Here is a 24367-nt window from a genome sequence, read left to right on the forward strand (position 1 = left end):
CTAAACTCTCAAAGCTGTCCCCTTAGATTAACTTCAGCGTGTTAATCAGCGTTACATGCTAAGGCCCTTCTGAATTCTCTTGTGATTTTGGTTACCCCTGTTGACTGACCCCTGGATTTCTCGACAGAATGACTACCACCTACAAATCAACACGACCCCATTCGTTCAGTTTTCCCCCGTCTCCCATTCCTCCCCCTTTTCCCTGAATCACTCCTGGAAGTTAATAATCTGACTCTTTGGAACAGGTTCTGTTGCTGGGGGTTAATGTTTTCAGCTCCTGTTAAGTAATTTTAGTGTAAATGTGAATTGCTATTTGATGCATATTTGCATTAAGTTGCCTCTGTAGCAAATCTGGGTCAGGGAAAAAGGCTGCAAACCTTATTTTGATATGAATGGGCTTATATATCTGTCATTCCTCCCTTTGGAACGCCGGAGATTGACAGCTGTGATGTTACAAGCTCCTTAAACTATTTCTTCATCTCCTATTTCTACTGCAAATCCTAAAATGAAATGACAGATTGAATGCTAACTAGTCAAGTGCTCTGAGCTCCCAGCCGTGCACGCCGAGCGCACAGCCATCCCCGGGCCTCCCTGCGCGCTCGCTGCGTGCCCGCCCTGTCTGATGACATTAGTGACTCAGCACCAGAACCGCGTGGATGCTCCATACGTCCTGCTTGGGAACCAAACACATCTCTGTGAAAAGAACCATCCATCTCATAAAACATAAGTTCCCCGCACCCCCACCCTCCTTCCCACCCCCGTTTGAGTCCTGATGAGGTATTTTAAGAATGTTCTTGACATTATTTAAAATATATGTGTCCTGTTTGAATGTCAAAGATGACATTTCTGTGAGAGCAAACAGAAGCCACGTGCTGCTCTCTGGCTTTTCCCAGAGGATTTCTGTCAGCCTAATGCCTTTTATTTAAAACGGAGGTCATTGAATTTCTAAAGATAACGACAGATTAGATGAAAGTGCTTTTATGATGGTGAGGTTGTGTCCATGTAGAAGTGACTGTTCTGCCATGTTCTATACCCAGCTGCACTCTTGTTCCTCATTAAGGTAAGTTTGATGCTTTGGAATCCATTAATTTGGTCTGAAAGGAAGGGTGAACTAATGACTCTTAACAAACCCTTTTGGTAATAATGTGTGGGGGAGGAAGGGGAGGTTTTGGGTTGATTTAATTGCTGCTGTGACTGTGTCGCTAGAAGTTGTGTGTCTGGAGTACTTGGGTGGTTCGAGCGTTACCCAAGGCCTTTGTGCTGGAGCAGCGGAGAACCCACTCGCAGGGAGCAGCGTGTGGTTAGCAAGAGGACAACCTGAGAAATTCTACCATGCACCTCTCCAAATAGGAGGAGGTTTTTTTCTCTAAACACCTCGTTTGTCCTTACCCCCACGTATTTGGTCCTTTCTATTCAAGACATCTCTGGTTTCCCTGAAATGGGAGGAGCTCCCATCTATAATTCAGAATCTCAGTTTGTAGCTTCGCTCCTTACCCCTCCGGGACTGCCCCAGATAGTAATTTAATCGCGAAATCCCTATTTATTCATCAGAAAGACATGGAGCTGGCAGATGCCCGTCAGATTAGGCAATAGCTGGCTTCTTAAGGTGACCCATAGATAGTATCAGCAAATCCATGTTTAATTAAGTTCTGCCCCATTCTTATTTTCGGAGCAAAATATAAGATGTTCGTTTCCAGCATATCTCTGGAATTGAACTCATTCAACCTTTTGTGAAACCTGGCTGCGTTTTGCTGCCTCATGCTGAAAGAGAGCAGAGCACTGTTGTGTTTCTGGTGGATGCTGGACTGAACAGGCATTAGATCGGATGCACATGAGGAGGTAAAGAAATATCATCTCAGGCATTTTCCCTTTCCAGTCAGATTTATTTGTTACTTTTCTGTCACCACAGGAAATATCTGAGGTTCCTATACATAAGAGTATTTCTTCCCTGCAGACGTCAGCGTAGCAGAGGTCTGTCTGAATTAACTTTAGATCAGCTCACTTGGGTGTCAGAAGCTGTCTCTCTGAGAAGCCAGGTAAACACCCGCACCGACTTTTGTATAGCTGCAGCTAAACCTTTTCCAGTCCCGAGCGAACTGGTTTAAATATAGCTCCAGTATTTCAACGCTGTCCTGTGAGCTGGAGCGTAAAGCTATCCAAAGAGATTAGAGGAAGCTAAAAGAATTTTGCTGTCTCTTTTTGAGCATGTGTTTGTACATTTGATTGCAGTTTGTATATGATAGGATTTTTTTCCTGTTTCTTGAGCTTTTTCAGTCAGAAAAAAAAAAGGCAAAAGGAAAACAATTTTAAAATTAGAAGATACACTTGCAAGAGCAGACAGTGTCAGGGGGAGGTTGGGTGGGGTAGTGCCTGGAAATGCTTGTAAAGCCGTGTTTCCTGCTGTCAGTATTCAGATTGACTCATGTCCCTTTAGAAGCACACCGAGGCATTACTGTGCATTTGACAGTGCTGTAGTTTTGCTTCTGATGCAGAGTCCCCTGAGATTTTCTGTACCTGCTGGTAGGAGATCAGAGCGTCCTGAAACTCTGCTGTCTCCTCTAGGAGACCTCGTGCTGCCGAGCACATTGGGTCTCCTCTCCTCCCTCTCTGAGTCTGGCTCAGCGGCAGCGGTCGGGTGCTATCAGCAGCTGCCCGTGGCACACAGGAGAGTGATTTCTCAGCAGCGCTGCCATCCAGAACAGGCCCTTTGCATGCCAATCACCGGCCTCTCAGGCATAATGACCATAATGAACACTAACAATGAAAATATATTTGTAGTTATCTTGTTTTGCATAATTGGCAGTGCTGATGGCTGGTGAAGGGTAGGTGCAATCCTCTGTAACAGCTGGGAGGTGCTGCTGCTATAAAGCGCAAAAAATAGCGCATATGGGAAATGCATATTTTCATTATTAGTGACTCCTGCATGATTTTGGTGTCTTTCAGTTTTTCACAGCACCCATGGCAAGCGTCAGTTATCTTGGGCAGCAGCCAGGGTGTCAAACTCCAACCCCCTTGTTGTCAGGACTTCATAGTCTCTCTTTCTCCACCATATTCAACCTTATGGGTCCTTGTTTGGTCTGGGCTTGCCTCCGGCCCTGCTCCACAGCTCCCTGCATTTTACTAGGAGGATTCTCCTTTTCTGGAAGGGAATTTTTAGCAGAAGGTGGATTGGGACCCACACCTGAGCACTGGTTGAAGGGGTGACTAAGAATACTGCTTCAGGAAAAGTCAGGCAGCGTTTCTGTGGAGGAAGCTGATAGGAGGCTGGGGGACAGAGAATGGAGGGGTTTGGAGTAGCCACATGCTCTAGTGTGCAGGGTGGGCAAAATTTACCTGTTCTCTGAGAGAAAGGGCCCTGGTCAGGTAGCTGGGTTCATTAACATCTGCGTTGCAAGTCCTTTCCTTAGATGACTGCTGTGACTGCAGCCTGGTTCCCTGGACTCCTTGAGTACTTACGGGAGCATTTCATTCCATGTCTAGTTTTATAAGTAGGGCAAAAGGTCAGTCCCCACCTCTGAGCCAGGGGGGCTGAAGCTGTGAATGCCCTGCTAGAAAATTGGAGCTGCTCCCACTGCTGGGGATGGAGCTCCAACCTGAAGAGGTATGGAAGAGCGTCACCCCAAGAGCTGCTGTGTTTAGCTCCGTGTGGTGCTGTCTGGGAGAAGAGAGCACAAGCACCTGATGAGCTAGAGAGCAGGATTTCAGAGAGATCAATTTGTATGGCAGCTCAGAGCTTTTTACATTTCGTTTGTCACCTAGAGGAGAGAGTGACAAGCCCTCCGTGGCACAACAGTACCCAGCGCTGCCAAGAAGCAGCCCTTATCAGGATCTGCCTTCCCCATGCTCTGTGCAGTGCACTTTTTAAATGTTTCTTTTAACCACTGTCACTGCAACTGATGATTCTGCTTGAGCACAGTATATTTGAATAGGTAAGTATCTTGGAGAGCTGCTCACTGGGCTACTGTCTCTGCCCGAGTTTAAAGAGCAAAAGGAAAAGCTAGGAGAGGAGGGAAGGGACTGGCAAGGAGATACCAGCACAAAGAACCTATAAGGGATGCTTGTCAGTCAGCAGGGCTGTCTCCTGCCCTCAGCCCCAGAAAGCTCTGCCATGTCACCATTCTCCCTGGCACTGGAGAGCAGCCAGGCGTTTTCCTCAGGAGCTGTCAGTTCTCTGATAAGCTGAGATGTGTTATCAGGAACAGATCTGAGCTGCAAGCGAGACTGACAGGGCATCACAGCGTGGGGGGGAATGGCTGCCCCTCTTCTGCTGGAGCCCTGCTGTGGTTCAGGGTGCTTAGGAGGCAGAGGAGGTCGAGTGGTGCTCAGCAGGGAGAGGTTTAGCTCTGAGGTGCACGCACCACCGCAGAGCCCCACGAGCTGTTCACCGCTCCTCTCTGTACACATCTGTACATCCTGACGGTAGATGGTCCTCATGCATCCACTGAAGCCATGCTATCTGATTGCACATCAGGACTCAGCCATGCAAACGAGAACAAGGCACCTGGCACTGGAGCACGCGAGGAGTCCATATCAGAAGTCTGCAGTAACATCCTGTGTGAACAAGACCTTACCCAGAAACTTGCGCAACATAATTCCCAAAGTAATGAATAAAAGTAAATCAGCCTTCCTAGCCCTGGTTTGCAGAGGCACAGAAGGTTATAAGATGAGATGTTGACCAGGCTAGGAGTAGAAATTGGGTCCTTTGCGCTTGTCGAAGCAAAGAATTCACTGTGCTTTTGAGGGTCTTCGGATGCAGCTTCCATGAACTTCAGGGAAAGGAGCTACTCAGGTGTAGCTCCTTGTGTCCTGTCCAGCCTAGACTTGAACCCTCCAAGAGATTAATCTGTTGCCTTTCTCTGGGATGACTGAAGTAGGGCCTGGAGCATTTTACGCTTAAGGAGTTTTTCCCAAGGCTCAGATGCTTTTATGTCTCCAGCTTTCTGATCCCAGCAATGTCTGAGCTTCTTAACTTTATTCATAAATCTGTACTGTGAGATACCCTAAACTTTCCTGTATCCATCACTTAGTTGTAGGTTGTCCTTCAAGAAAACTCCTATAGTCCTGCTGGCTGCCATCAGTTTACCAGGATCCTTCCACTTTCTGCTAGCTGTCAGCTATACTGCGGGATCTGTATGTTTGTCTAATGATGATTTATTGCAGTAACTGATTTCTTTCTGGTTCACTTGAGAGGTTTACGTTAACTTCCTTCTGCTTTCTGGGTTCTCTCTTGCTCCTGACATGCCATAGTTTGAATAGTCAGGCCAACCCAGACAAAACAAGAATCCCTTACCCAGTGTCCCTGAGCAGTTTGTAGGCAGTTGCTGACACATGTTACATGTTTATAGTATGATTCTAGAAATTGGTCCGCACTGGCTGCTGAACTAACAGGCAATAACAGCATGTAATCTGAAACTCCCCTCTGCCTTCATTTTCTTCATCCTCTTATGTTTTCCTCTTCTCTCTCCAGCACTGATGTTGAGGTCCTTAGAGATAAAAAATAGTTTGACTACCTGACATTTAAGAGGCATGGTGATTGCAACTATAAAGGGTATAAATACCAGTGATATGTATTAAATGGCTAAAAGGGGCATATGAAAAGGTATGTGTTCATGGCAGAATTATCTAGGGATCTTCCTTTTTTCTAGGCAGACACCACTGCCTGTCACCTGAAGCTGGCTCTGCTTCCAGCCCAGCCAGTTGCTGAGGGCTACAGGCTAAATCAGAGATAGAGTCTTCCTCAGGGTGATGAGATCCACTCTTTTTTGGTTTTGGTTTTTTTTTTAAGTTTGGGTATGTTTTGCAGCAAACAGCTTTTTCCAGCCAAGTCTAATGCAAGCACTCAGAATGAACTCTGCAGCACATGCATGCCCACAGAGTAATGAGCAGAAATTAAGAAGGGGATAATACATGGTGAGTTCCAGGAAAATCTTCCTGACAGAGAGCATAACCAGGCTGTGGCATCAATTCCTTGAGGAAGTGGTGAAAGACCTATCACTCGGCACATTCAAAATGGGATTGGACAGAAGACAAGTACATTTACAACAGGGAGCAAGCCTGCCCTGTCCCCCAGGGATGCACAAGATAACCTAATAGGTCTTTTCCATTTCTAGATTCTCTGATTCTCTGTGTCTTGTCAATGCTGGGAATCTTTCTCCTGCTCCACTGCTTGTCATGCTGCTGTCTGCTTGAAGATGTTTTTTCCCAGACAGCATGTAGAAATTCAACATTCTCCCTGAATTAAGCAGCAGTGCTCTGTAGGCTTTGGCCTGTGGGTGTCCAGAGAGTGCCATGGCTAGGGAAAGCTGGCAGGTCCTTTTGTTAGTAGGTGGAAAGACTTTCTGCAAACAAGCTTTCTCTGTCTAGCTGAAGCGTCATTTCCAGCACTAATGCAACAATAGGGAGGGCTCTGTACATCATTTTTATTATATGGCAGAACCCAGGGAAGTTCATTTTTCCCCATGACATATAGACTTATGCTACAGTCTCAATTTATTCTTCTAAATAATGTAGGTGGCAGTGGTTGATTCACATTAGTTTTTCTTCTGTTCTGATGATATGAAAAACTGAGTTTGACCTCTGCAGCTTGAACCAGCAAGAAGGGAGAAGGCAATTTCACCAGCTATTCTCAGTGCCGCTCTCAGTGCTCGTTTTGAACCGTGGCAGGCAGAAATGAGTTCAAATCCTTACAAGCAGAGGGGTTAATGTTTTCTTTTAGTTCAGTATATGGTTCGTGAGCAGAGTTCCCTTCTTACAGGCAATCCTAACCAGCAGAATCTGAGCACTTGGAGGCACTTTAGAAATTATTCCCATGTTGCCTGGGGGAAGCAGGCTGAGCACCAGCCGCTTCAGTGTCTGGCCAACGGCCATTCGCTCCTGCAGTGCCAGCTTACTGTCATATGCATCCTGCTTTCTTTCTTCCTCTTCATCTCCATCTTTTAGTCTACAGATGGGGCCCAGTTAGGGGAGTTTAGATGCAACCAGTTTTGCAGTCATCTGTGCTAGGCAAGAAGTTGGATGAAAGACCAGCCTCCCAGGCTGAGCAGTGCTGGACACCAGTGGAATAGGCTGAGCAGATGAGAGAAAACCACCTCAGACCAGCGCTCACTTCCACGTCATGGGTTCTCTGCAGGTTCCCCATGTAAATTGCTATTCTGTGTGTTCTGGCAATTAATGAAATTATTTAGATGTGCCCCTCATGCATCTGGCACTTTGGGGATGGGGTCCGATCATGTCCTGGGGAACCTGCAGTCTGGGCTAAGTAACTATTCCTGACCCACGGCTGCCGGGTCAAAGGGAGGGTGGCTTTCACGCGAGCGCCGTGCAGCAAAATGGGTGTATTGCATTGGGGTACATCTTTGATGTCTCAGACTGAGTTTCTAATCATTTTATACCACATATAATGAAATCTGAAAGAACAAGGAGATCACTGACATGGAGAAAGCCGACGAAAGGCAAAGTGTTCTCAAAAGGGGATGTCTCTTGGAAGGAGGGGTGGTGAGGTGGGAGAGATGGGACTCTGCCAGTTTCTGCAGGAAGGTTGCAATTTGTTGAGCATTTGCTAGGCTTTGTGTGCATCAAATAAGAAACAAACAGCTACAGTTAGTGTGGTTTGTGCTTGGCTGTTTTGATTAAAGGCTTATTAAAGGTCCTTTTATTAGACAGGAGTCCCATACGAAGCTGTAATTAATATGTGTGTATGTGTATGTGTTTTTCCTTTATTGAAGCAATGAATATAAATGGTTGGGGTGGTTGGAAATACATCAGTAACTGGTTCCCTGTACATTAAAAAATAACAATAATCAATTTCACAAGCTTCTAACAGCGGACTGGGTACCTTTTGGCTGCATGCTGGTACCCTGTGGGTCCAGGGAACATCACAATATATTTATCCAGGAAGATACTTTAAAAGCGTCGGGCATGGCCTTCCTTTTCTGAGGCTGGCTGTTCAATTACCAGATTTGCCATAACCTGAATTGTCTGTATCATCTTGTTTGTGTACAGGAGCTCTGCAAATAGAGAACAGCGAGGAGTCAGACCAAGGCAAATACGAATGTGTTGCAACGAACAGTGCAGGAACCCGCTACTCTGCCCCAGCTAACCTTTACGTTCGAGGTAAGAGCAGCTGCCACCCAAGGAGGTCGCTCTCCTCCTGCCCAAAAGGCTCCATGGCTTTCGGTGAAGGAGTGTGTTCCCTGTCTTAGTGCCCTGATCACACTTTGTGGATTGTGTGATCTGGCCTTTTGCTCAAAAAAAAGCAAGTTAAGTTCAAGGATATCTTGATCCACATTGGGTTTGACTCACGTTTCTGGAAATTTGTGCTGTCATATGGTGTTATGTAAAATGCTGAAATATGGGCAGAATTGGAATTCCTTTCTCCCCTGAACTCCTTAACTTTATGTCAGTTATTTTACTTGGGATTGAGGGGTGCTTAATCCTCTTAGTATAAACTAACCTTTGGTGGAGTAGTGTAAAACTGGTCATGCTCTGATAAGCCAGAGGTGCTCAGCTATAGGTGAGCTGATATTTAAGCCTCTGCTTTGGAATATGTATCTTTAAAAACTGAGCAGCTTTTTGGAGTTGTCCTAATCCATCTTATGTGCATCAATGATTGAGCCTCTGGGTATTAATGGCTCATACTGGGAACTTGCTGGAAATTAGCCGCAATTCATGTAAAGTGATTTTTCTAATGGTTATGCTATGTTGCTAGTTTAAAACTGTTTTCAACATACTGGAATAACTAGGTTTTACATCAGGACGGTCTCCTGCTAGTTTTATTTCTCTACATTAAAGGTGTTTGAGTTAGCTTGGAGAGAAGCAAGGGCTAAACTCCCTGTACGCTTTCTGTTAATTTCACCAAGAAAAAAATGTGCTGCTTCGTATGAAACTCTGTATAACCAGAGTCACTGGTCAGCAACCCCTGGGAAATGTAGTTACGGATTTTCCCAAGAAGAGAAAGAAGATTCTTCTGCTGGTGCACATTGTTTGTTAGGAAGTTAGAGCCAGATTTTGTTTCCACATAGTAAATCAACTGTCTAATAATAAAATCTCATCTTCATTTCTTCCTTTCTCTGTTTTGAAGAAAGAAAATACAATCTTAAAGTTATGTATCCATTGGTTAGTACGGAAAGAGAACATGAGAATGATTAAGTCTTCACATGCTGTGTGTTTGCTTCTAGGGGTGGCTTCTGGCATTGCTTTCTTTTCTTATTCTGGGGGACTGCTTTTTTATTTTGCAGCGTAATTTGGATTATAAAGAGTCTTTGGAAGACTGAAGTATCCAATTAAGCGTATTCAGAAGATGAAGCTATATCTATGCAGTGGAATCACTCGTTTCACTCTCACAATGTAATTATGGATGATTTTAAACTCCCTGTATTCTTGCAAGTTCATTTTTCAGGCAAGCTGTACTAAAACTCATCCCAGATTGTCACTTAGCACTCTGAGGGAAAGGATTCTAGTTACTAGGGTGGCTGTTGTTGCATAGGTTTGTGTGGATACCCAGCCATTTTGCTGCAATATTTGGGATGCTTTTGCTTCCTGTGACATGCTCAGACTCTCAGTGTTCTGTTTTCTGTAGGGGTGTGGCTGATAAAAGGCACGGGAGCATCAAGAGGTAGAAAAACCTCCTCTTAGAACTTTCCGATTTCTTACTAATGAATGCTCTTTATTTAGCAAGTAAATCCTGTAAGACTGAGGAGTGTACTGAGTTTTATACTTGGCTTGCTGCCCAGCAAGGTTCGTCTGTCCTGTTTGGGCTAGGCATGGGCCTTGGGTGGTCTGCACATGTGAGAGGCTCCTGACGTTCACCAAAGAAAGCATGTTCTTAAATACACACTTTGCTGCTAACTGTAATTTTCTTACACATAAATTTTTGGAACAAGCCTTTTTATTGCATATAATCCTTACAATGTCAGCCTCCAAACTGTGTGATCCTGATAAAGCCCTGCAGTATCTTTAAGACAGGATACCCCATAAATTATTATCAGATGAAATTCACTGTGCATACTAGGTCCTAGATGATATTTGTGCTTACAGTTTCTCACAGCAAATGTTCTACAAAAAAATAACATATTGTTACTATATTAGTTAATGACTTCAAAAAGTTAGTCAGACCAAGAACAGTATTTTATTTCTTTAACAAGCAAGGAAAAAATGAAAATACCTTACTTTCTCAGGTCTGGGATGCAGAATAAAAGAATCCCTGTTTTTTCTTCTTGTGATAGTCCTACAGTGTTGTCATTAGATGGATCAGTGACTTCCAGTAGGGTCTTCGGAAAGTGCCTGCATCTTTACTAGAGAAGACATTAATTAATGTTAAATTACAGTGGAAATTAAGTGTGTCGGCTGCACCACCGCTGCATGGCGGTTTCATAATGATTGACCTCATTGCAGTGAATACCCAAGAAGTTGGCCACTTTCTCGGAAAGCATGGCTGAGTACTGAGCAGCAGTACTAATTTCCACCCTGTGTAGTTCTCAGGACTGCTTGTGCCTGCTCTCATTTACAGCCTATTGTTTTTTTCATAGTTCAAATGTTTGTTTGTCTCTTGACTCTTGGGGTTTATGTTTTTGATCATGTCCTCCCCTTTCCTAGCCTCCCAGGTAATCCTTTGTGAGTGTGCTGTGTTAGAAAGCACAGGCTCATTAGCATCTTTATCGTGCTTTTCATGCTAACAAAGGAAGATACTGGGTGCTGAGAAGGAGTATCCAGGCACTGCTCAGGGCTTCCTGTGTCAATGAAAGAACAGGAGGAGGAAGGAGCAGGCTATGCCAGTGTCTTGTCTCTGTGAATCCTTCAGAGCCAGCACTTCTGCACAGATGGACTTCATTAAAAGTTAAAACATTTCCACACCAGGGATTTGTAAAGGAAAATGGATGCCTTTTCCTTGAAGCTATTATTTTCATCTTACTAAGTGTGCTGGAAAGCAACCCTCATAAGCCTTCTGCTTCTGGACTGACAGGTCTATCTGTCTGCTGCTGCAGAGCCGGGATGGGGCTGGGGACCAGCGCTGGGAGCTGACTGCCTCCCACTGCTACTCTTCAGCCCTCCATCTGTGGAGGGTTACAGAAAACATCCAGACCATCAGAGGAGCAGGAACAGAGTGAAAGCAAGAACGGGGAATATGCCAGGGCAAGGTGGCTATCCAGGGCATAGCAGGGACTTTGAAGGGGCACAGTGGCACATTCTTATCCTGCCCTGTCAGCACAAGCATGCTTTCCAGTGCTGGTCTGGATGAAGGAACTCTCATCCATTTGTGGTCCATGCTTACATGTACCACAGCACATCGTAACAATGATTAGATTTGGGACTTGGTGGTGCTGCAGGGAGATGGGAAAGGAATAGAAACGTATGGAAGATGTGATTCCTCTAATCCAGAGAGCTTACTGTCTAATTTAGCAGCAAAAATCCAAGAAGTTGATTCAAGACGTACAAGAAATTGATCTAAGAGTAGAAGGCAGATTGGACCTAGTGTGGAAAAAAAAAAAGGTGGTGTCATTTCATCATGCTTAATGGGAGTATAGTATAATTGCAATGATTCACCGACACTGTTGGTTTTTTATGAATACGTTTCACTCTTCATTTGCCGACAGCTTCAGGGACATCTGCACAAAGAGGAGCATTTTCAGCCAAAAGTCTTGTCCTATGAAATGCCTGTGAAGGTGGTGGCCTATGTGGTGCTCCCTCAATAAAGACACTGTTATTTGACTGTTTCCCTGTATGAAAGGTTTTTTTCTGCCCTTCTCTTTCTTCTACACTTCAATGAAGCAGATGAGCAGGAAGACTGTATATAAGAATATCCTCATTAATACACTGTGGAGTTCACTAGGTGTGTTCCCCAGTGCTGCTTTCAGCAGTGAGCAATGCAGATGCTATTAGAATAGTACTTATTGGAGCGTTGGCTGCATACTTACCACCAAATGAGAAATCTGCTGCCCAGTTTTCACTTCTTAAGTGCTGCTTTTCAGGCCTTCAAGGCACGGTCCAGTGGGGCAAGTGCCTCGAGTTCCCTGGCCCAAAATGCTACACATACTGCAGAAAAGCAGCTGCACAGCTGCTTTTAAAGAAAGACCATTTAAAACTGAATTCTCTTTCTGTCCCCAAATCACAAACTAGTAAATAAGACTGCAGTAAATAAAAATGGTATTACTGCAAAAATCTGTGCTTTCTTGATCTGCTTTTTGAAAGGCCAGGCTAGTATTTCATTTGGCAGCAGGGAAGCTTACTTGGAGTCTGAAGTTTTATTTGCCAAGTTTCGCTAAGGAGCCATCATCCAAAATGAAATTAGGATTGTGGCTCTGTCCCTAGCAGCGATTCTCTGGCCTCTGCAGGATTTTACACTTGGGGACTTGGCAGTAGCTTAGGCTCAGACACGGAGGGAGCTCACCGAAATGGCTACTTGCAGCTATATGATGCTTACTGCAGTGAGGACTTTGTGTAAATAATAATAATTCTGAATGACTGACATGGGCCTGGAGCAACAAGACTTGAAGCCTTTAAAAAGGACGTTTTCTGCTTATGTAATATTAAAACAGCTAAAATAGCAACAGCAGTCAAAGCTCGAGGGTATTGCTAGGAGAAGAGTAAAAACTGAGGACAGTGGTCAAACAGTCAGTGACAAAATCTGGGGATGTCTGAAAAATAGCGAAATAACAGGGAATACGTTTGTTTACAACACAGCTATATGGGTTGCCACTTCTGGCAATGTGCTTCGTTAAACCTGCCTCTCCTCAGGGCTGATGGGGTTGACGTTACTTGACCAGAGAGGGGCACCGCTGGTGCTTGAGGACCTGGCAGCCATCACAGACAAACAGAGACTGGAGAGACTTGCGAGGGAGATGCCTGGATGACAGGAAACACAAACGGGCAGTTGAATCAGGCCGGATGACTCAGATGGCTGCTTCAGACAGATGTCTGCCCTGGACCATCAGAAGAAGCAAAAACAGGCTGCGATAGAGGCCACAGAGTAACTACCCCTCAGCAGTTGGTGCATGGCTGAGGAGGGCTATGGGTCTGAAAGGTCATGATCTCCCTGTGTACACTCTGTGCAGTCCTGACCTCAAGATAATGCTGCAGTACAGCAATGCAACACAAAGCAATGACCCTTTGATGAAGAAAATGCACTCCTTTTTATGGGATTTCAGTATTTTTAACTTCATTTCTTCTGCCCCCAGGTGCTGCTCCATGCTGAAGCTACTGCTACAGCCAAAGTCAGAGCAGCTGTAGTTTGGGCAGATGCACCTTGGCTAATTGTAAGCAGGCTCAGGGAGAACGCAGCCAGCGGCATGGCCAGAGCTGTGCAGCACTCAGCACCAGCAGACGTTTGCTGCTCAGTCAGCACTGTAGCTCATGCTGCTGCGACTGTGTGTATCCTCGTACTGGAGCTGGCTGGCTTCAGAGTTGCAGAGGCACACAGAGGCTTCTGCCAAGTTCTCTCTTCCCCATATATTACTATGAATATTTTTGTCATGTTTTCTCCTGGGGTGAAGTGTGTTCACCCTTAGTGTTTCTATGAACATTTTGCTATGCCATGATGATTATAATGATCATGGTTTAATAAATAATTATTCTTTGTCCTTCTGCTAGCACATTTCATCTAAAGATTTCAATGTGCTTTATAGAACTCAACTAAATGAGCTTAACAATTTTATTCCTTGAAAAGTCCTTTGACAGCTAAAAGTAAAACGCGAGGCTCGAGTCTGATTATTTGTAAAGTGACCTTTATGGAAAATAGAAGGAGAGTGGCTCATGGCTCAGTGCATGATAATACAACACAGAAATGGACTTGGAAACCTATTTCCTCCTCCTCCCCACATGACCTGCATAGATGGCTGTGGAACAATTAGGCTTGCATATTTGTGCCCACTAAATGTCCATTCCCTCCCCTTCCATATCCACTTGCAGAAAGGGTTAGGAAATCCATCTCTGGTACTCCGAGATTTTCTGCTCTTAATTGAATTCATGCATGCATATGTGTGCACTATGAATGGGAAAGGACGGTTGGGTGCCCTGAGCATCCTGTCTGTCTCTCTAGGATGGAATATACTCATCACTGTGGCATCAGAACATTGTTCATGGCATATAATGGGAGGTTGTCTTATTCTCATGTAATCTGGCATAAAAAAGACAATCTGTCCTTTTGTTCCTCCATACCTCTAAAAGCTGTAAAGGATGAAATTTGATTTACGTGGAGTCCTTGAGACACAAGATGTGCTTTTGGAGATAAGCAGGAACAGGTTCATCCCCCGCTGAGATTTTGTTAACCTCTGTGTCTTTCGGATTCCAAAGTGTCTGGACTTGCCGTTATATTAATGCCTTGCATAGCACCAGAGGGTTTTCAGCACAGGACAGCTGCTGGCAGTTCCCAGCAGAATTGCAGAGCCAACTGGGATAATGAACTTTCTTGTCGCTTTCAGGGAAGTATTAGCTTCCCACTCTGAAAAGCTTTAGAAATGTGTTCCTTTGTTTGAGCTAGTGATCTAAACTCTCAGACCTGTGCATTCGTATCCTGGCCACAGCCCCCACCTTGTTTCAGGGAGCTAATGCCCGACAACACACAAAAGCAGAGACTCCCATAAGCCCTAACTCATTCATTCTGCAACAAGCTGCTGTGGTTAAAGTATTGCTGCTGCTGCTGCTGCTGCCTAAGACGAGCATGTCTGTGGCAGGGTAAAAGCCAAATTCAGTCGGCACGGGAATTTCTACCTACAGAGCGCTGGAGCCATCTGACAGTCAGGACTGGCAGACATGTCTCTGATGCGGCCTTGCTCTTTGCTTCTTTGCTGTTTCAACTTGCATCTCAAAAGGAGCCCCGTTTTTACCTTCTGGAGTTTGCTATCCTCTGGTGGCATTTCTCTTGTGACTTGACTTGCTTTGTCTTGCACATAGACTGGCATGTTTAAGTTAGCTGCCAGGCAGCTCAGGTTCATGGGAACATGCTAGTGAGCCTAGTGAGCCATGGTATTCTGCAGAGGGGATACTCTGGGTAACCCCAACCTTAAATCCTCTGTCCCTATATGGGGGGCAGAAGTTACTTGTTGTCACTGCTCATAGTCATTTGTTTTGTAAAAAAGCAGAAAATCTATTGGTTAAATGTGCTTCTTAGCTTAGGAGTGACGTGGATAGAGAACTGGAGATAAGGGAGCATGTGAATGGGATCTGTAAGGAGCTGAAACTTTCAGTTTACCATTTATCAGGTTTATCTCAGATAAAGCAGCAGCTGTTTAAGCATTAAGTAAAGGGGAAGGAGAGAGAACTTTCTGCCCAGGTGTTCCCTCTTGCCTTACAGCTGTTCCAAAATAGCCTACTACTGTTTTTTATTCCCCATAAGCCTCTAATATAATAAGAGATTAAGAGATAATCCAGCAATTAGTGACAAATAGCAGGCCCCATACTTGTTCCTGTTTGACAGACCAGAAAGTAATCTGTTTGAATTAGCGTGTTTCGCATGTGTCTCCTCACCTTTCCAACTCTAATCTGAAGTGTCAACACGTGGGAAAAGCCACTGCCAGAGCCTACTCCTGTCCATGCACACTGATGCAGTGCGATCCCTGCCGGGCTTCCCAAAACAAAGCTCCTGGCCGCTCCCCACCTGCAGCAGCACCCCTCTCCCTGCCCACGGGCAGGCCAAGTGGCACTACAGAGAGTCCCCTTGGTGGGGCTGGGGGCCGACAGCCCTTCCCAAGGGCAGGGTGAGGCTCTGCAGCTGCTGCGCTTCCGCAACAGGGACGGGTGTTCCAGTAGCTGTTTCAGCATCATTGCCCGGTCTTGTACCCTTCACCAGCCTCTTGCTGGTCAGTCGCACAGTCCCAAAGGGTGCAGCAGGTTGGTCCACGTTTGCAGCAGTTGGAGTTTGTGTTGCCCTACTGAGAGGTTAGTGCTGCGTTCCAGAAATGCAGCCGTTCACGGGTATGCCTGGTTTGCCAGAAGCACTGTCCTTCCCGGGCAAGGGCAGGAAACAAATCCTCCTCCCTGTTGGGAAGAGCTGAGCAGAGGGCCGAAGCCCTTTGCTGTCTGCTGAGGCTGTGCAGATGTGATACGCTCCATTAGATTAGTAAATAAAGTGGTGGCTTGGGAGCAGCAATACAGAGGCTCCCTCCCATTGCAGGGTCTCATAGGATTAAATGAGCCTTATGTTAATGTTTTGTGGACCAAGAGGTAAATCCCCTGTCTGAAGCAGGCCAGAGGAAACCTGATTCTGTGAGCCTTAAGCTAGGACTGTTTCTTTTGAGGATGTTTGGGTGCAGGTCCTCGCAGGATGTGGCCCTCGCTTATGGGCCAGTTAAGCTCTGAGTTGGCTGGTTCTGGTCCCCTGGTATCGGTTCAATTGAAGAAATGTAAACAACTGTTTTGCTGTTCTCCTGCAAGCTCCATTACACTTGGTAGGCCACTGTTGTAACTGTTATTGGCAGTTTGTTGCCTGGTCTGCACCATGTCAGTGTTGGTTAAAATCCTGTCCTCTAATCACTGGAAATGGCTGACCGTACTGTTGCACTGTATAATGCCACATGTTGTTCTCTAATTTGCAGTGTTTCTGCTGGAAAGCAAATTCTTCCCCCCACCTTCTCTTTCCTCCATGAAAAATGTGACTTGTAAGCAGTCTTTAACTATCAAATCCACTTCTGTATTCTCTCAGCGAGGGTTTGATTACAGCTGATATGCCACAGATCTGTAGCTGGAGTGAGGTCACTCCTGCTAGAGAAATAAGATCTCCTTTGTCTATAAGGAAAATGCAACTAACCTTCTACTGTCTCTCCCGCAGGAACAAAAACTGGGATCTGCTCAATTCTCTCTGGGTGTTTTTGTCCTTCTGATTTCTTGTCCATCTCTCACTCGCAGCACAGTGTACCAATAAGGCTCTCCCGAAACTGAGCCCAGCTGAGACTGCGCATGTCTGTCACTTGCCTAATACCTCTCTGCTGCATTTAGCTCTTTGTTTGGAGAGGGGGAGCAGCTCTTCATGGTAGAAGATTTTCCATTCACCACTTGGAACATTTCTTTCGTACTTGATAAAATTTGCATCTATGTATATGCTCTTCCCAGTGTGTGGTCAATGGGTTTAAAGTGCCTTTGCCATCTTCTTTATAGCTGGAGTGGGTGCATGAGAGCACGTCAGTTTGTGTGATGCCTGGAGTCCCTTGCTCTGTGCGTGTGCGTGAGTGTTCTGCACATATAAATGTTTCTGTGCTTCCAGCATCTGGCCCAGCGCTGGGCCGCCCCCGAAGCACCCTCCATGTGAGTATGTGGGGGACGTGCGGTCCCCTCCGCCCTGCCTTGACGAGCAGCAAGCGGGCCAGGGAGGCGGAGGGGCCAGCCCTGCTCCAGACCAGAGCGGAGCGAGTGTGGCACACTGTTGTCCGCGACATGGAGTGGTGTGTGTATGCGGTGGGAAGTCATGGCTGACCTCTGTAGTCTTGTCTTGTCGTTTCAGTGGTGTGTGGACAGATGAAGCTTGGCCTGTTTTTACTCTCTGTGTTTTTCCTTGTCTTTTTTTATTCCCTCCTCATCTTCATCGCACTCTGCCATCAAACAAAACAAACTTTCATCTCTCAGATCAGCGAGAAGGTTGGTCCTTTTCACTTCTTATCCATCTACAGTACGCTACGCCACGTCAGATGGGACTTTTCCAGTAGGGAGAGGAGAGTCATCCCCAAAAGGGGAGGGGGCCCGACAGATTCTGGCTCCCTTCCAGGCACGGCCACAGTGTGCCTGACTAAATCTGCTTACTGTTTGCTGTGACTCTGGTGATGGCATTGATATTTTGCTTGCATGCCTTTGTTGCTTGAGATTTAAAATGCACAGACTATATTTTGCATGCAAATACCAGCCAGGGCGGTTTTGTTCAAAGGTAGGGTGGGAAGAAGTGCATGCTACTGTATGTGGGGTCCTCCTCTAACCCATTACCTGTGCTAGATGCCAGTCTAATAACTCTAAACTGCTGCTGCTTTCTGGCCAGAGATCAAGAGCAGTCTTTGGAAGCGGAGATCAGAATGATCTCCAGTCCCTTCGCAAGCTGCTAGGGAGAGCGGGTTCCTGAATTTTTCTTGTAGCTTTGAAAGTTTTAATGTTCTCTAGAGGTGAAAAGCTTACTTTAGATCTCAGCTGGAGAAGAACCCAGCACGCTGCCCTCCCTTGCCACAGGGCAGCAGGAGCAGCTGGTTGAGAGATACAAGGCCCTTGCGCTGAGGCAGCTTCCCTGCTCCTCTCCAGTCCCCGCTCTGGGGGTGGCCAGTTCTCCATGCTGGGACAAGGGCCCTTTGCATCAGCAGGTCCACCTCTCCTTTCTTCCCTGGGGCTGGGTCTTTTTCTTGCTGGTGGGAGAGCAGGGAGCTCTGGCAGTGGTCCCAGCCATGCCTAGGATGGCTCAGGGAGGCCCGTGGCGACGTGCGCAGGAGCTCGTAGCCACTCAGCAAAACCTGGTTTGTGCTTTGCCCTGCTCTGTCCCGCCGCCCTCAGAGAGCCAGAGGTGAATAAAGGACAATAGTGAAAGGCGACTCCAGCTTTTAAATTAAATCTAGCTCCAGACCTAGCTTGAGGCACTCATGATTTCAAGCTGGGGAAAGCTGGTGTTTTTGGCAGAAGTCCTGAGCTAGTTTCCAGAGACGACCCCTTCACCAAACAGGTACTATGCGGGTCCGTCCCTCCACATGCGCTGGAGGAGAGGGATGTTCGCAGTGGCTCTCCGGCACGGTGCTGCTCCCGGGTGGCAGGGGGAAGAGACCCTGGCTCCTCTCACACATGCCATCAGGCAGCTGCATGAGTTGATCTTATAATCATCACTGGAACAAGTTTTAACAAGTTGTCATAGCAGTTGTTCCAGTACACTGACTTCACTCCCGTTTCTCTCTCTGGAACGTGCTCTCGTTTAGATTGTACTGAGGCATGGGGCCCTTGTTGTTTACCCTCTAAAAATAGATTTCGTAGAGGATAAAATTACCTGAGCCCAAGACAATGATGAAAAATGAGAACAAGGAAGAAAAGAGCAGAAATTAAAGCCAAGGCCCAAGGCCTCCCAGATTTCAGTGAATTTGGAGCACTGCTGTGATGGCTCAGGCACCTCTGGAGAATAAACCTTTGACAGGGCACTTAAACGTTTTAGCCGCATGGTTTAGCTGAGGGGAGGCAGCCGAGAATGGATATAAGCCAGCAGGAGCGGATAATTTCTCATTCTTTGTGTCGACTCCTCCTTCTCACCCCACCAAAAATACCCACGTACACAAATATTTAATGTGAAGCCAGAAATTAGTTTCTAAATATTCCATTGGGATTTGCCGTGCTTATAATTTGTTTGGCACTGATAATTACATCTTACATTTTTCCAGCTTTACTTAAAACTGTGTACTGCTCACCCATGCATTTAATTATTGCTCTTTGACTGCTACAAGGTTATTTATTAACGAGTTATTTTATCTTGATACAGTGGATCTTTTCTCTTACTCCCCTCCTTAATGTTGTGTTATTTTCATCAGAGAAATTTCAGAGAGTGAATGCAAATTGCATAGCTCCACAATCTTGCTCTTCCTTACTTTGCTATTAGTACGTCAGTATGCTGAATGCTGATGTGTCTCCAGTGCTGCACCACTGTAATGATATATCCTCTTTTATATGTGGTTGTCAGCGCAAATAATTAGACCTAAAAGTTATAGCTGAAATATAATCCAAAAATGGCAAGGCCCTGTTTTGGAAATTGTCTATAAAATGTCAGCACTCAAGGATGCATTGGGAGCATAAATAGTACAGCATTGTTTGAGCACAAGATTAGACTGTAAATGTATTTTTTCTGGTTCCAATTTTTCCTCTCCTGCTGTTGATTCTGTCAATAGATTGTGAGACTCCAGCAACTGCCTTTCCATTTGAAGCCCTTCCTTAAAATGATAGCACTAGGGAGAGATGAAACGTGTCTACTGATGAGTAAACCATGCAGACCGATGATCATGTTTGAGGATATCTCTTAAATTCACTCCTCAACTCTGAGGAGGTGGTTCCTGAGGAAGGCAGCAGTTTTGGGCAGGGTAGCAGTGTAGCAATGAGAAGAGCACACCGTGTGCACCACGGATCCTGCAGCTTGCCTAGCTGGAGTAAAGAAATTTGGCAGTGTCACCTTCTCAAAGATGTGCCCTTCCATCACTCTCTACTACTCATCCCAGTCAGGAGGTTAGAGCAGAGCCCTCCAAACTTGCCTTTGCTGTGCTGGGGAGCAGGGAGGAGCAGCACAGCCCAGGCAGTGCTGGTCCTCCTTCAGAGCGGACGGGACTTCAGATTGCTGCTCCTTCATGCAGAGGAAGAGCAAAGGGGAGAGGGTGTCAGGACAGTGGTGCAGGACTGGAGCAGCTGGGATTGCTCCAGAGAGGAGCGGAGAAGCGTGCAGAGCATGGGTACAACTCTCCATCGCTACGGGCAGCTCCCAGCGAGCCTGCAATGGGGGTGTCAGGAGGGGGAGGATGGAGCCCAGAGTTAGATGCCAGCTGGGCACAGTGGGGAGGAAACCCAGAAGCAAGAGCAGGCAAGTAGAGGTCCCTGCATCTCTGCAAGCTAGAGGGAGGGGTGTTAGCATTGTCATCTGCTCAACTGTACTGTGGCCAAGACAGCCAGCAGGGAAAGCAGTTTGGTTTCCCCTTCCCTAGCAGCACCACGCAGTTTTGGAATCATGGGCAGTCCTGGCACTGTTGGGTTTTCAGCAGAGCCTTGTTGTATGCCAGCAGTGTCTCAGCATGTGAGAGAAGGGCCAACAGTGCCGGCCTGTGAGCCCTGAGCACTCATGCCCAGAGCTCAGACCCTACAACTCTTGCAGACAGCAGCAGGGAGGGGGGGTCCCTGGTTCTCCAAAGGGGTAACGTCACCCTCAGAGGGAACCTGAGACGTTAGGAAACAGCCACTCCCGTCATGAAAGGAGCCAGGCAATCGATTCATGCTCTTTACTCTCAAGGCAAGGAATGTGCATGTTAATGCGTGATGAATTATTAACATTTCTCAATCTCAGCCTTTGTGGCTGTTGTGTTGCCTGCTCCCCTCTTTCCTCCCCACAGTCCCCCCAGTGAATGAGGAACCAGTCTCCACACTGTCCTTTCTCCCTGTCCTGTGGGATCCAGGGCACAGGCTCAGGTTGCGCTGCACTGCTCACCGCTCCAAGGTTTCACTTCACTTCCCAGGGAATGCTCTCTATGGGGAGGTGTGCTGAATAGTGGAGCAGCACAGAGCCCTTACGATGCCTGTTCTTGGGATGAATGACAATGAATCTCATTTTTGACAGTCTGCTGGTTTAACTAAACCTCTGAATTATACTATTGTCCATTGAAATCATTTTAATATTCACAGCAATTTTCCCTGTGCTGTTCTTGCAAAACCTCCAAACCACCTTCTCTGATCTCCATCCAAAAAGAAGATTAAAAAAAAAAATATTGCAAATTCTTGTCAAAAAAATTGCAATAAAAAGGGAAATTTCATTGCTGCAATAAATGAAGAACAACAAAAATTTCTGGACCACCTAAGGTAGCCATCATAGGCTGTCCTAGCCCATGTGATTTGCCTTGTAAATGGGACAGAAATTCTAAGAATGCTGCTTTTTGAGGAGTTATACTGATTTAAATTATTACCAGACTCTCATGCTGGAAAAGCAAGCGACTTAAATTGCTGGCTTGAGCCTGAGGAATGTGTTGATGGTGCTCTGCAAGCTGCTGAGAGTCCTCTGCCAGCTCTTGCTAATGCTAACTGACAGCATCTCCCCTTCTCCCTCTGTACTGACTGGGACGAGAAGCTGCCAATTATCCCCCAAGAGGATGGGAGGCTGATGGAGCCCGTCCCTTCCTTTGCACACACTGCTGCCAGAGTATCGTCCGGGCCACATCTCTCACCAAAGGCATTGCCCTGACCCTCTCCCACCTCCAACGTTGAGAGCTGACCCCTACACATGGCATCCAATTTTAGCAGCTCTGCTGGTGTGCTAACAAGGGGAGGCCGGCTCAGCCATTCTGGGTTGCAAAAATACACCACAGAGGCCTGTTTAACTGCTCATCTGTTGCCAGGCTTGAAAGCTGAGGCCCCGCACAGCTTCCTGGCATGCTGTGGTGTGCAGGAGGCATGGCCCATGTTGAGGTCAGCAACACTGCAGCCTGCCCACCCTCTCGTACCGTTTGATCTGCAGGAGAGTTTTCCTTGCCATTCATCCCTCCCCTAGGTACACGGACGCACCAACCACCTCCACTGTTCCTCTGTGGGTAGGACAGGGGAGAGCCACTTCCGAAGGGGCTCAGCCCTTCCCTTTGCCCTGCAAAGTGCTGCCGAACAAGCCTCCAGCTCCTTTGGAAGTGCATGTCTCCTGTGCTGCCCACAGGGGAGCAGGGGGCGGTCAGCTGCCGGCTTCCCCCGGGAGAGGCGGCTGCAGCACCCACAGTCACTGCCTCTGCAGGACACATCAAGGGGGACACAGCACTCGTGGGCCTCGGCATGGCCCCAAGAGCACCCTGAAAGCAGTGCTTGATATGGGGGCACAGTGTGGGGTGCAGGAGAGTCTGCAGCAGGCTGTGCTACCTCTGGTCTCACAGGGCTGGGAGTCAAAATCCATTTGTGCATGCTGGGCTCTGACTTTCTTGCATGGCCTCTTGTCCTCCAGTCTTGTCTTCCCGTGTCCCTGTATGTGAGTTCCTGTGCACCTTCCCTCTCCCTGTCCTGCCCTCACATCACTTTCTCTCTGACTCTGTAGTGCCTGCCAGCCTGTTTGCCTGGTGCATGTGTGTGAGTGCTCTGTGCACACCTATGGCTTTATCCTCAAAGTTTGCTCTTTTTTTTTTTTAATACAGTGTGGGTGGGTGGGTTTGGTCCTTGGATGGGGACAGAATTTGAACAGCTTCTACCTGAAATAGTTGGACGCCATGTTCATTGGAAAACAAAACCTGACTCTTAACGAATGATGCTGGGATGCTTTGGTTGGAAATACACGCCATCATGTTAAACCATTGCCATGTCCATCAGGTTAACTCTGTATTCTCATGACTGTGTAGCACTTGAGTACACTTTCAGTTCTGTCTCGTTTGGGGAGCACTGCCCCGTCAGTCAGGTAATGCCTCACTGGCGATCGCTCATGTAGCTGTTGATTTGAGACTTAATAATTGATTAAAAGAAGCAACCAGCAAGACTTTGGATTTAGACATTAAAAAAAAAAAAGCAAAGCAAGTTATCCTTCCTCTGACTGGTAAGGAGCTAATGAGCCCTGTTTTGTCACCGAGACGATGTGTAGTACACACACAATGTTGACAGTATTGTCTAATTTATCATGAAGTCTTAGTTCTGTTGTACATGCTAGTGTGGGGGCTTCCGTGTTCAGCCTGTCTCTGCAAGCCTGTTGGTTTGGGGATGAATCATCAAAGAGAGCACTAGTGAAATTTGATTTGGGGAGAGTCAGCTTGGCAAGCGGAGCTGACACCTCTGCAGCTCGCCGGGCTGTCAGCAGCTTTAGCATCTGCGGAGACGCCGTGGTGGCAGGAGCCAGGCCAGCGGAGCCATATCCCCTCGGACCCCCAGCACCCGTGGGGCTGGTCATGCCTGTGGCGTGTTGTGAGCTGGCACTGCTTAGGCTCCTGCCCGATTTCCACCTTCCCCCAGCGCTGCGGCTGTTTGCTGCTCCGCCAGCCCGATGCACTGATGGAGGAGCGTAATTGGCAGGGAGAGGCTCCTCGGGAGCTGGTCAGTCGTGAACCCAGCCAATGCTCTGGGGCTGCCTTTCTGGTGGAGGAGGCTAGAGGAGAGCAGGGCTGCTGGGCGAGACACGTTCAAACAGTTTCCCTTTTTAACTACAGACTAAAATGGGCTTGCCCAGAGGAGACAAAGATTTACCGAGCACAGTTGTTTCTCTACCCTTGCTTAAATAGGCCCATAACACTAACCCTGAAGAAGGGGCCTCATTTCTCAGTGTCATTTTCCTGACGGGAATGCATATGGCAGGCAGCTTTAGAGCTTTATTGTAGCTGAGAGTTGCTTACAAATAAGTCTTGAATGAAATACCCAGCAAGGGATTGATATGAAGAGAAGCTGTGCAATGAAATAAGGAGGAATACATCTCCCGAAGTGCTGCCACAAAGGTGGGGAGGGTTCTGCCAGCCCAGCTCTCTTCTGTCAAAATGGATATGATCTCACATCTGTCAGGATTAGTTCTCTCTTGCCCAGCAAGGTGATCTGTTCAGGCCCTGACAATGTCATGCAGCTCTGGTGACTATTTTTTCTGAGCCAAGGTAGAACCTGAGTTACATTTTCAAAGGAATTATATTTTATTTAGCAGCACACGTGTGCTAATTCAGAAAGAAACCCTTCTGCTGCTCCTGCCCAAACCCTGCGAGGTTTAGGGGACGAGTTGCTTTACTTCAGAGCTAATAAATTG

General features: G+C 46.7%; 1 protein-coding gene across 1 annotated transcript in view; it reads left to right on the forward strand.

Moving 5' to 3' along the window:
• PTPRF (protein tyrosine phosphatase receptor type F) overlaps positions 1 to 24367 on the forward strand; it is a 261030-nt gene that overhangs the window by 160451 nt on the left and 76212 nt on the right. The window contains exon 6 of the mRNA XM_059821779.1: positions 8002 to 8112. Coding sequence (XP_059677762.1) covers positions 8002 to 8112 — 111 coding nt within the window. The remainder of the gene's footprint in view (positions 1 to 8001; positions 8113 to 24367) is intronic.

This window comes from Gavia stellata, chromosome 10 (assembly GCF_030936135.1).
Source record: "Gavia stellata isolate bGavSte3 chromosome 10, bGavSte3.hap2, whole genome shotgun sequence".
Lineage (NCBI taxonomy): Eukaryota > Metazoa > Chordata > Aves > Gaviiformes > Gaviidae > Gavia > Gavia stellata.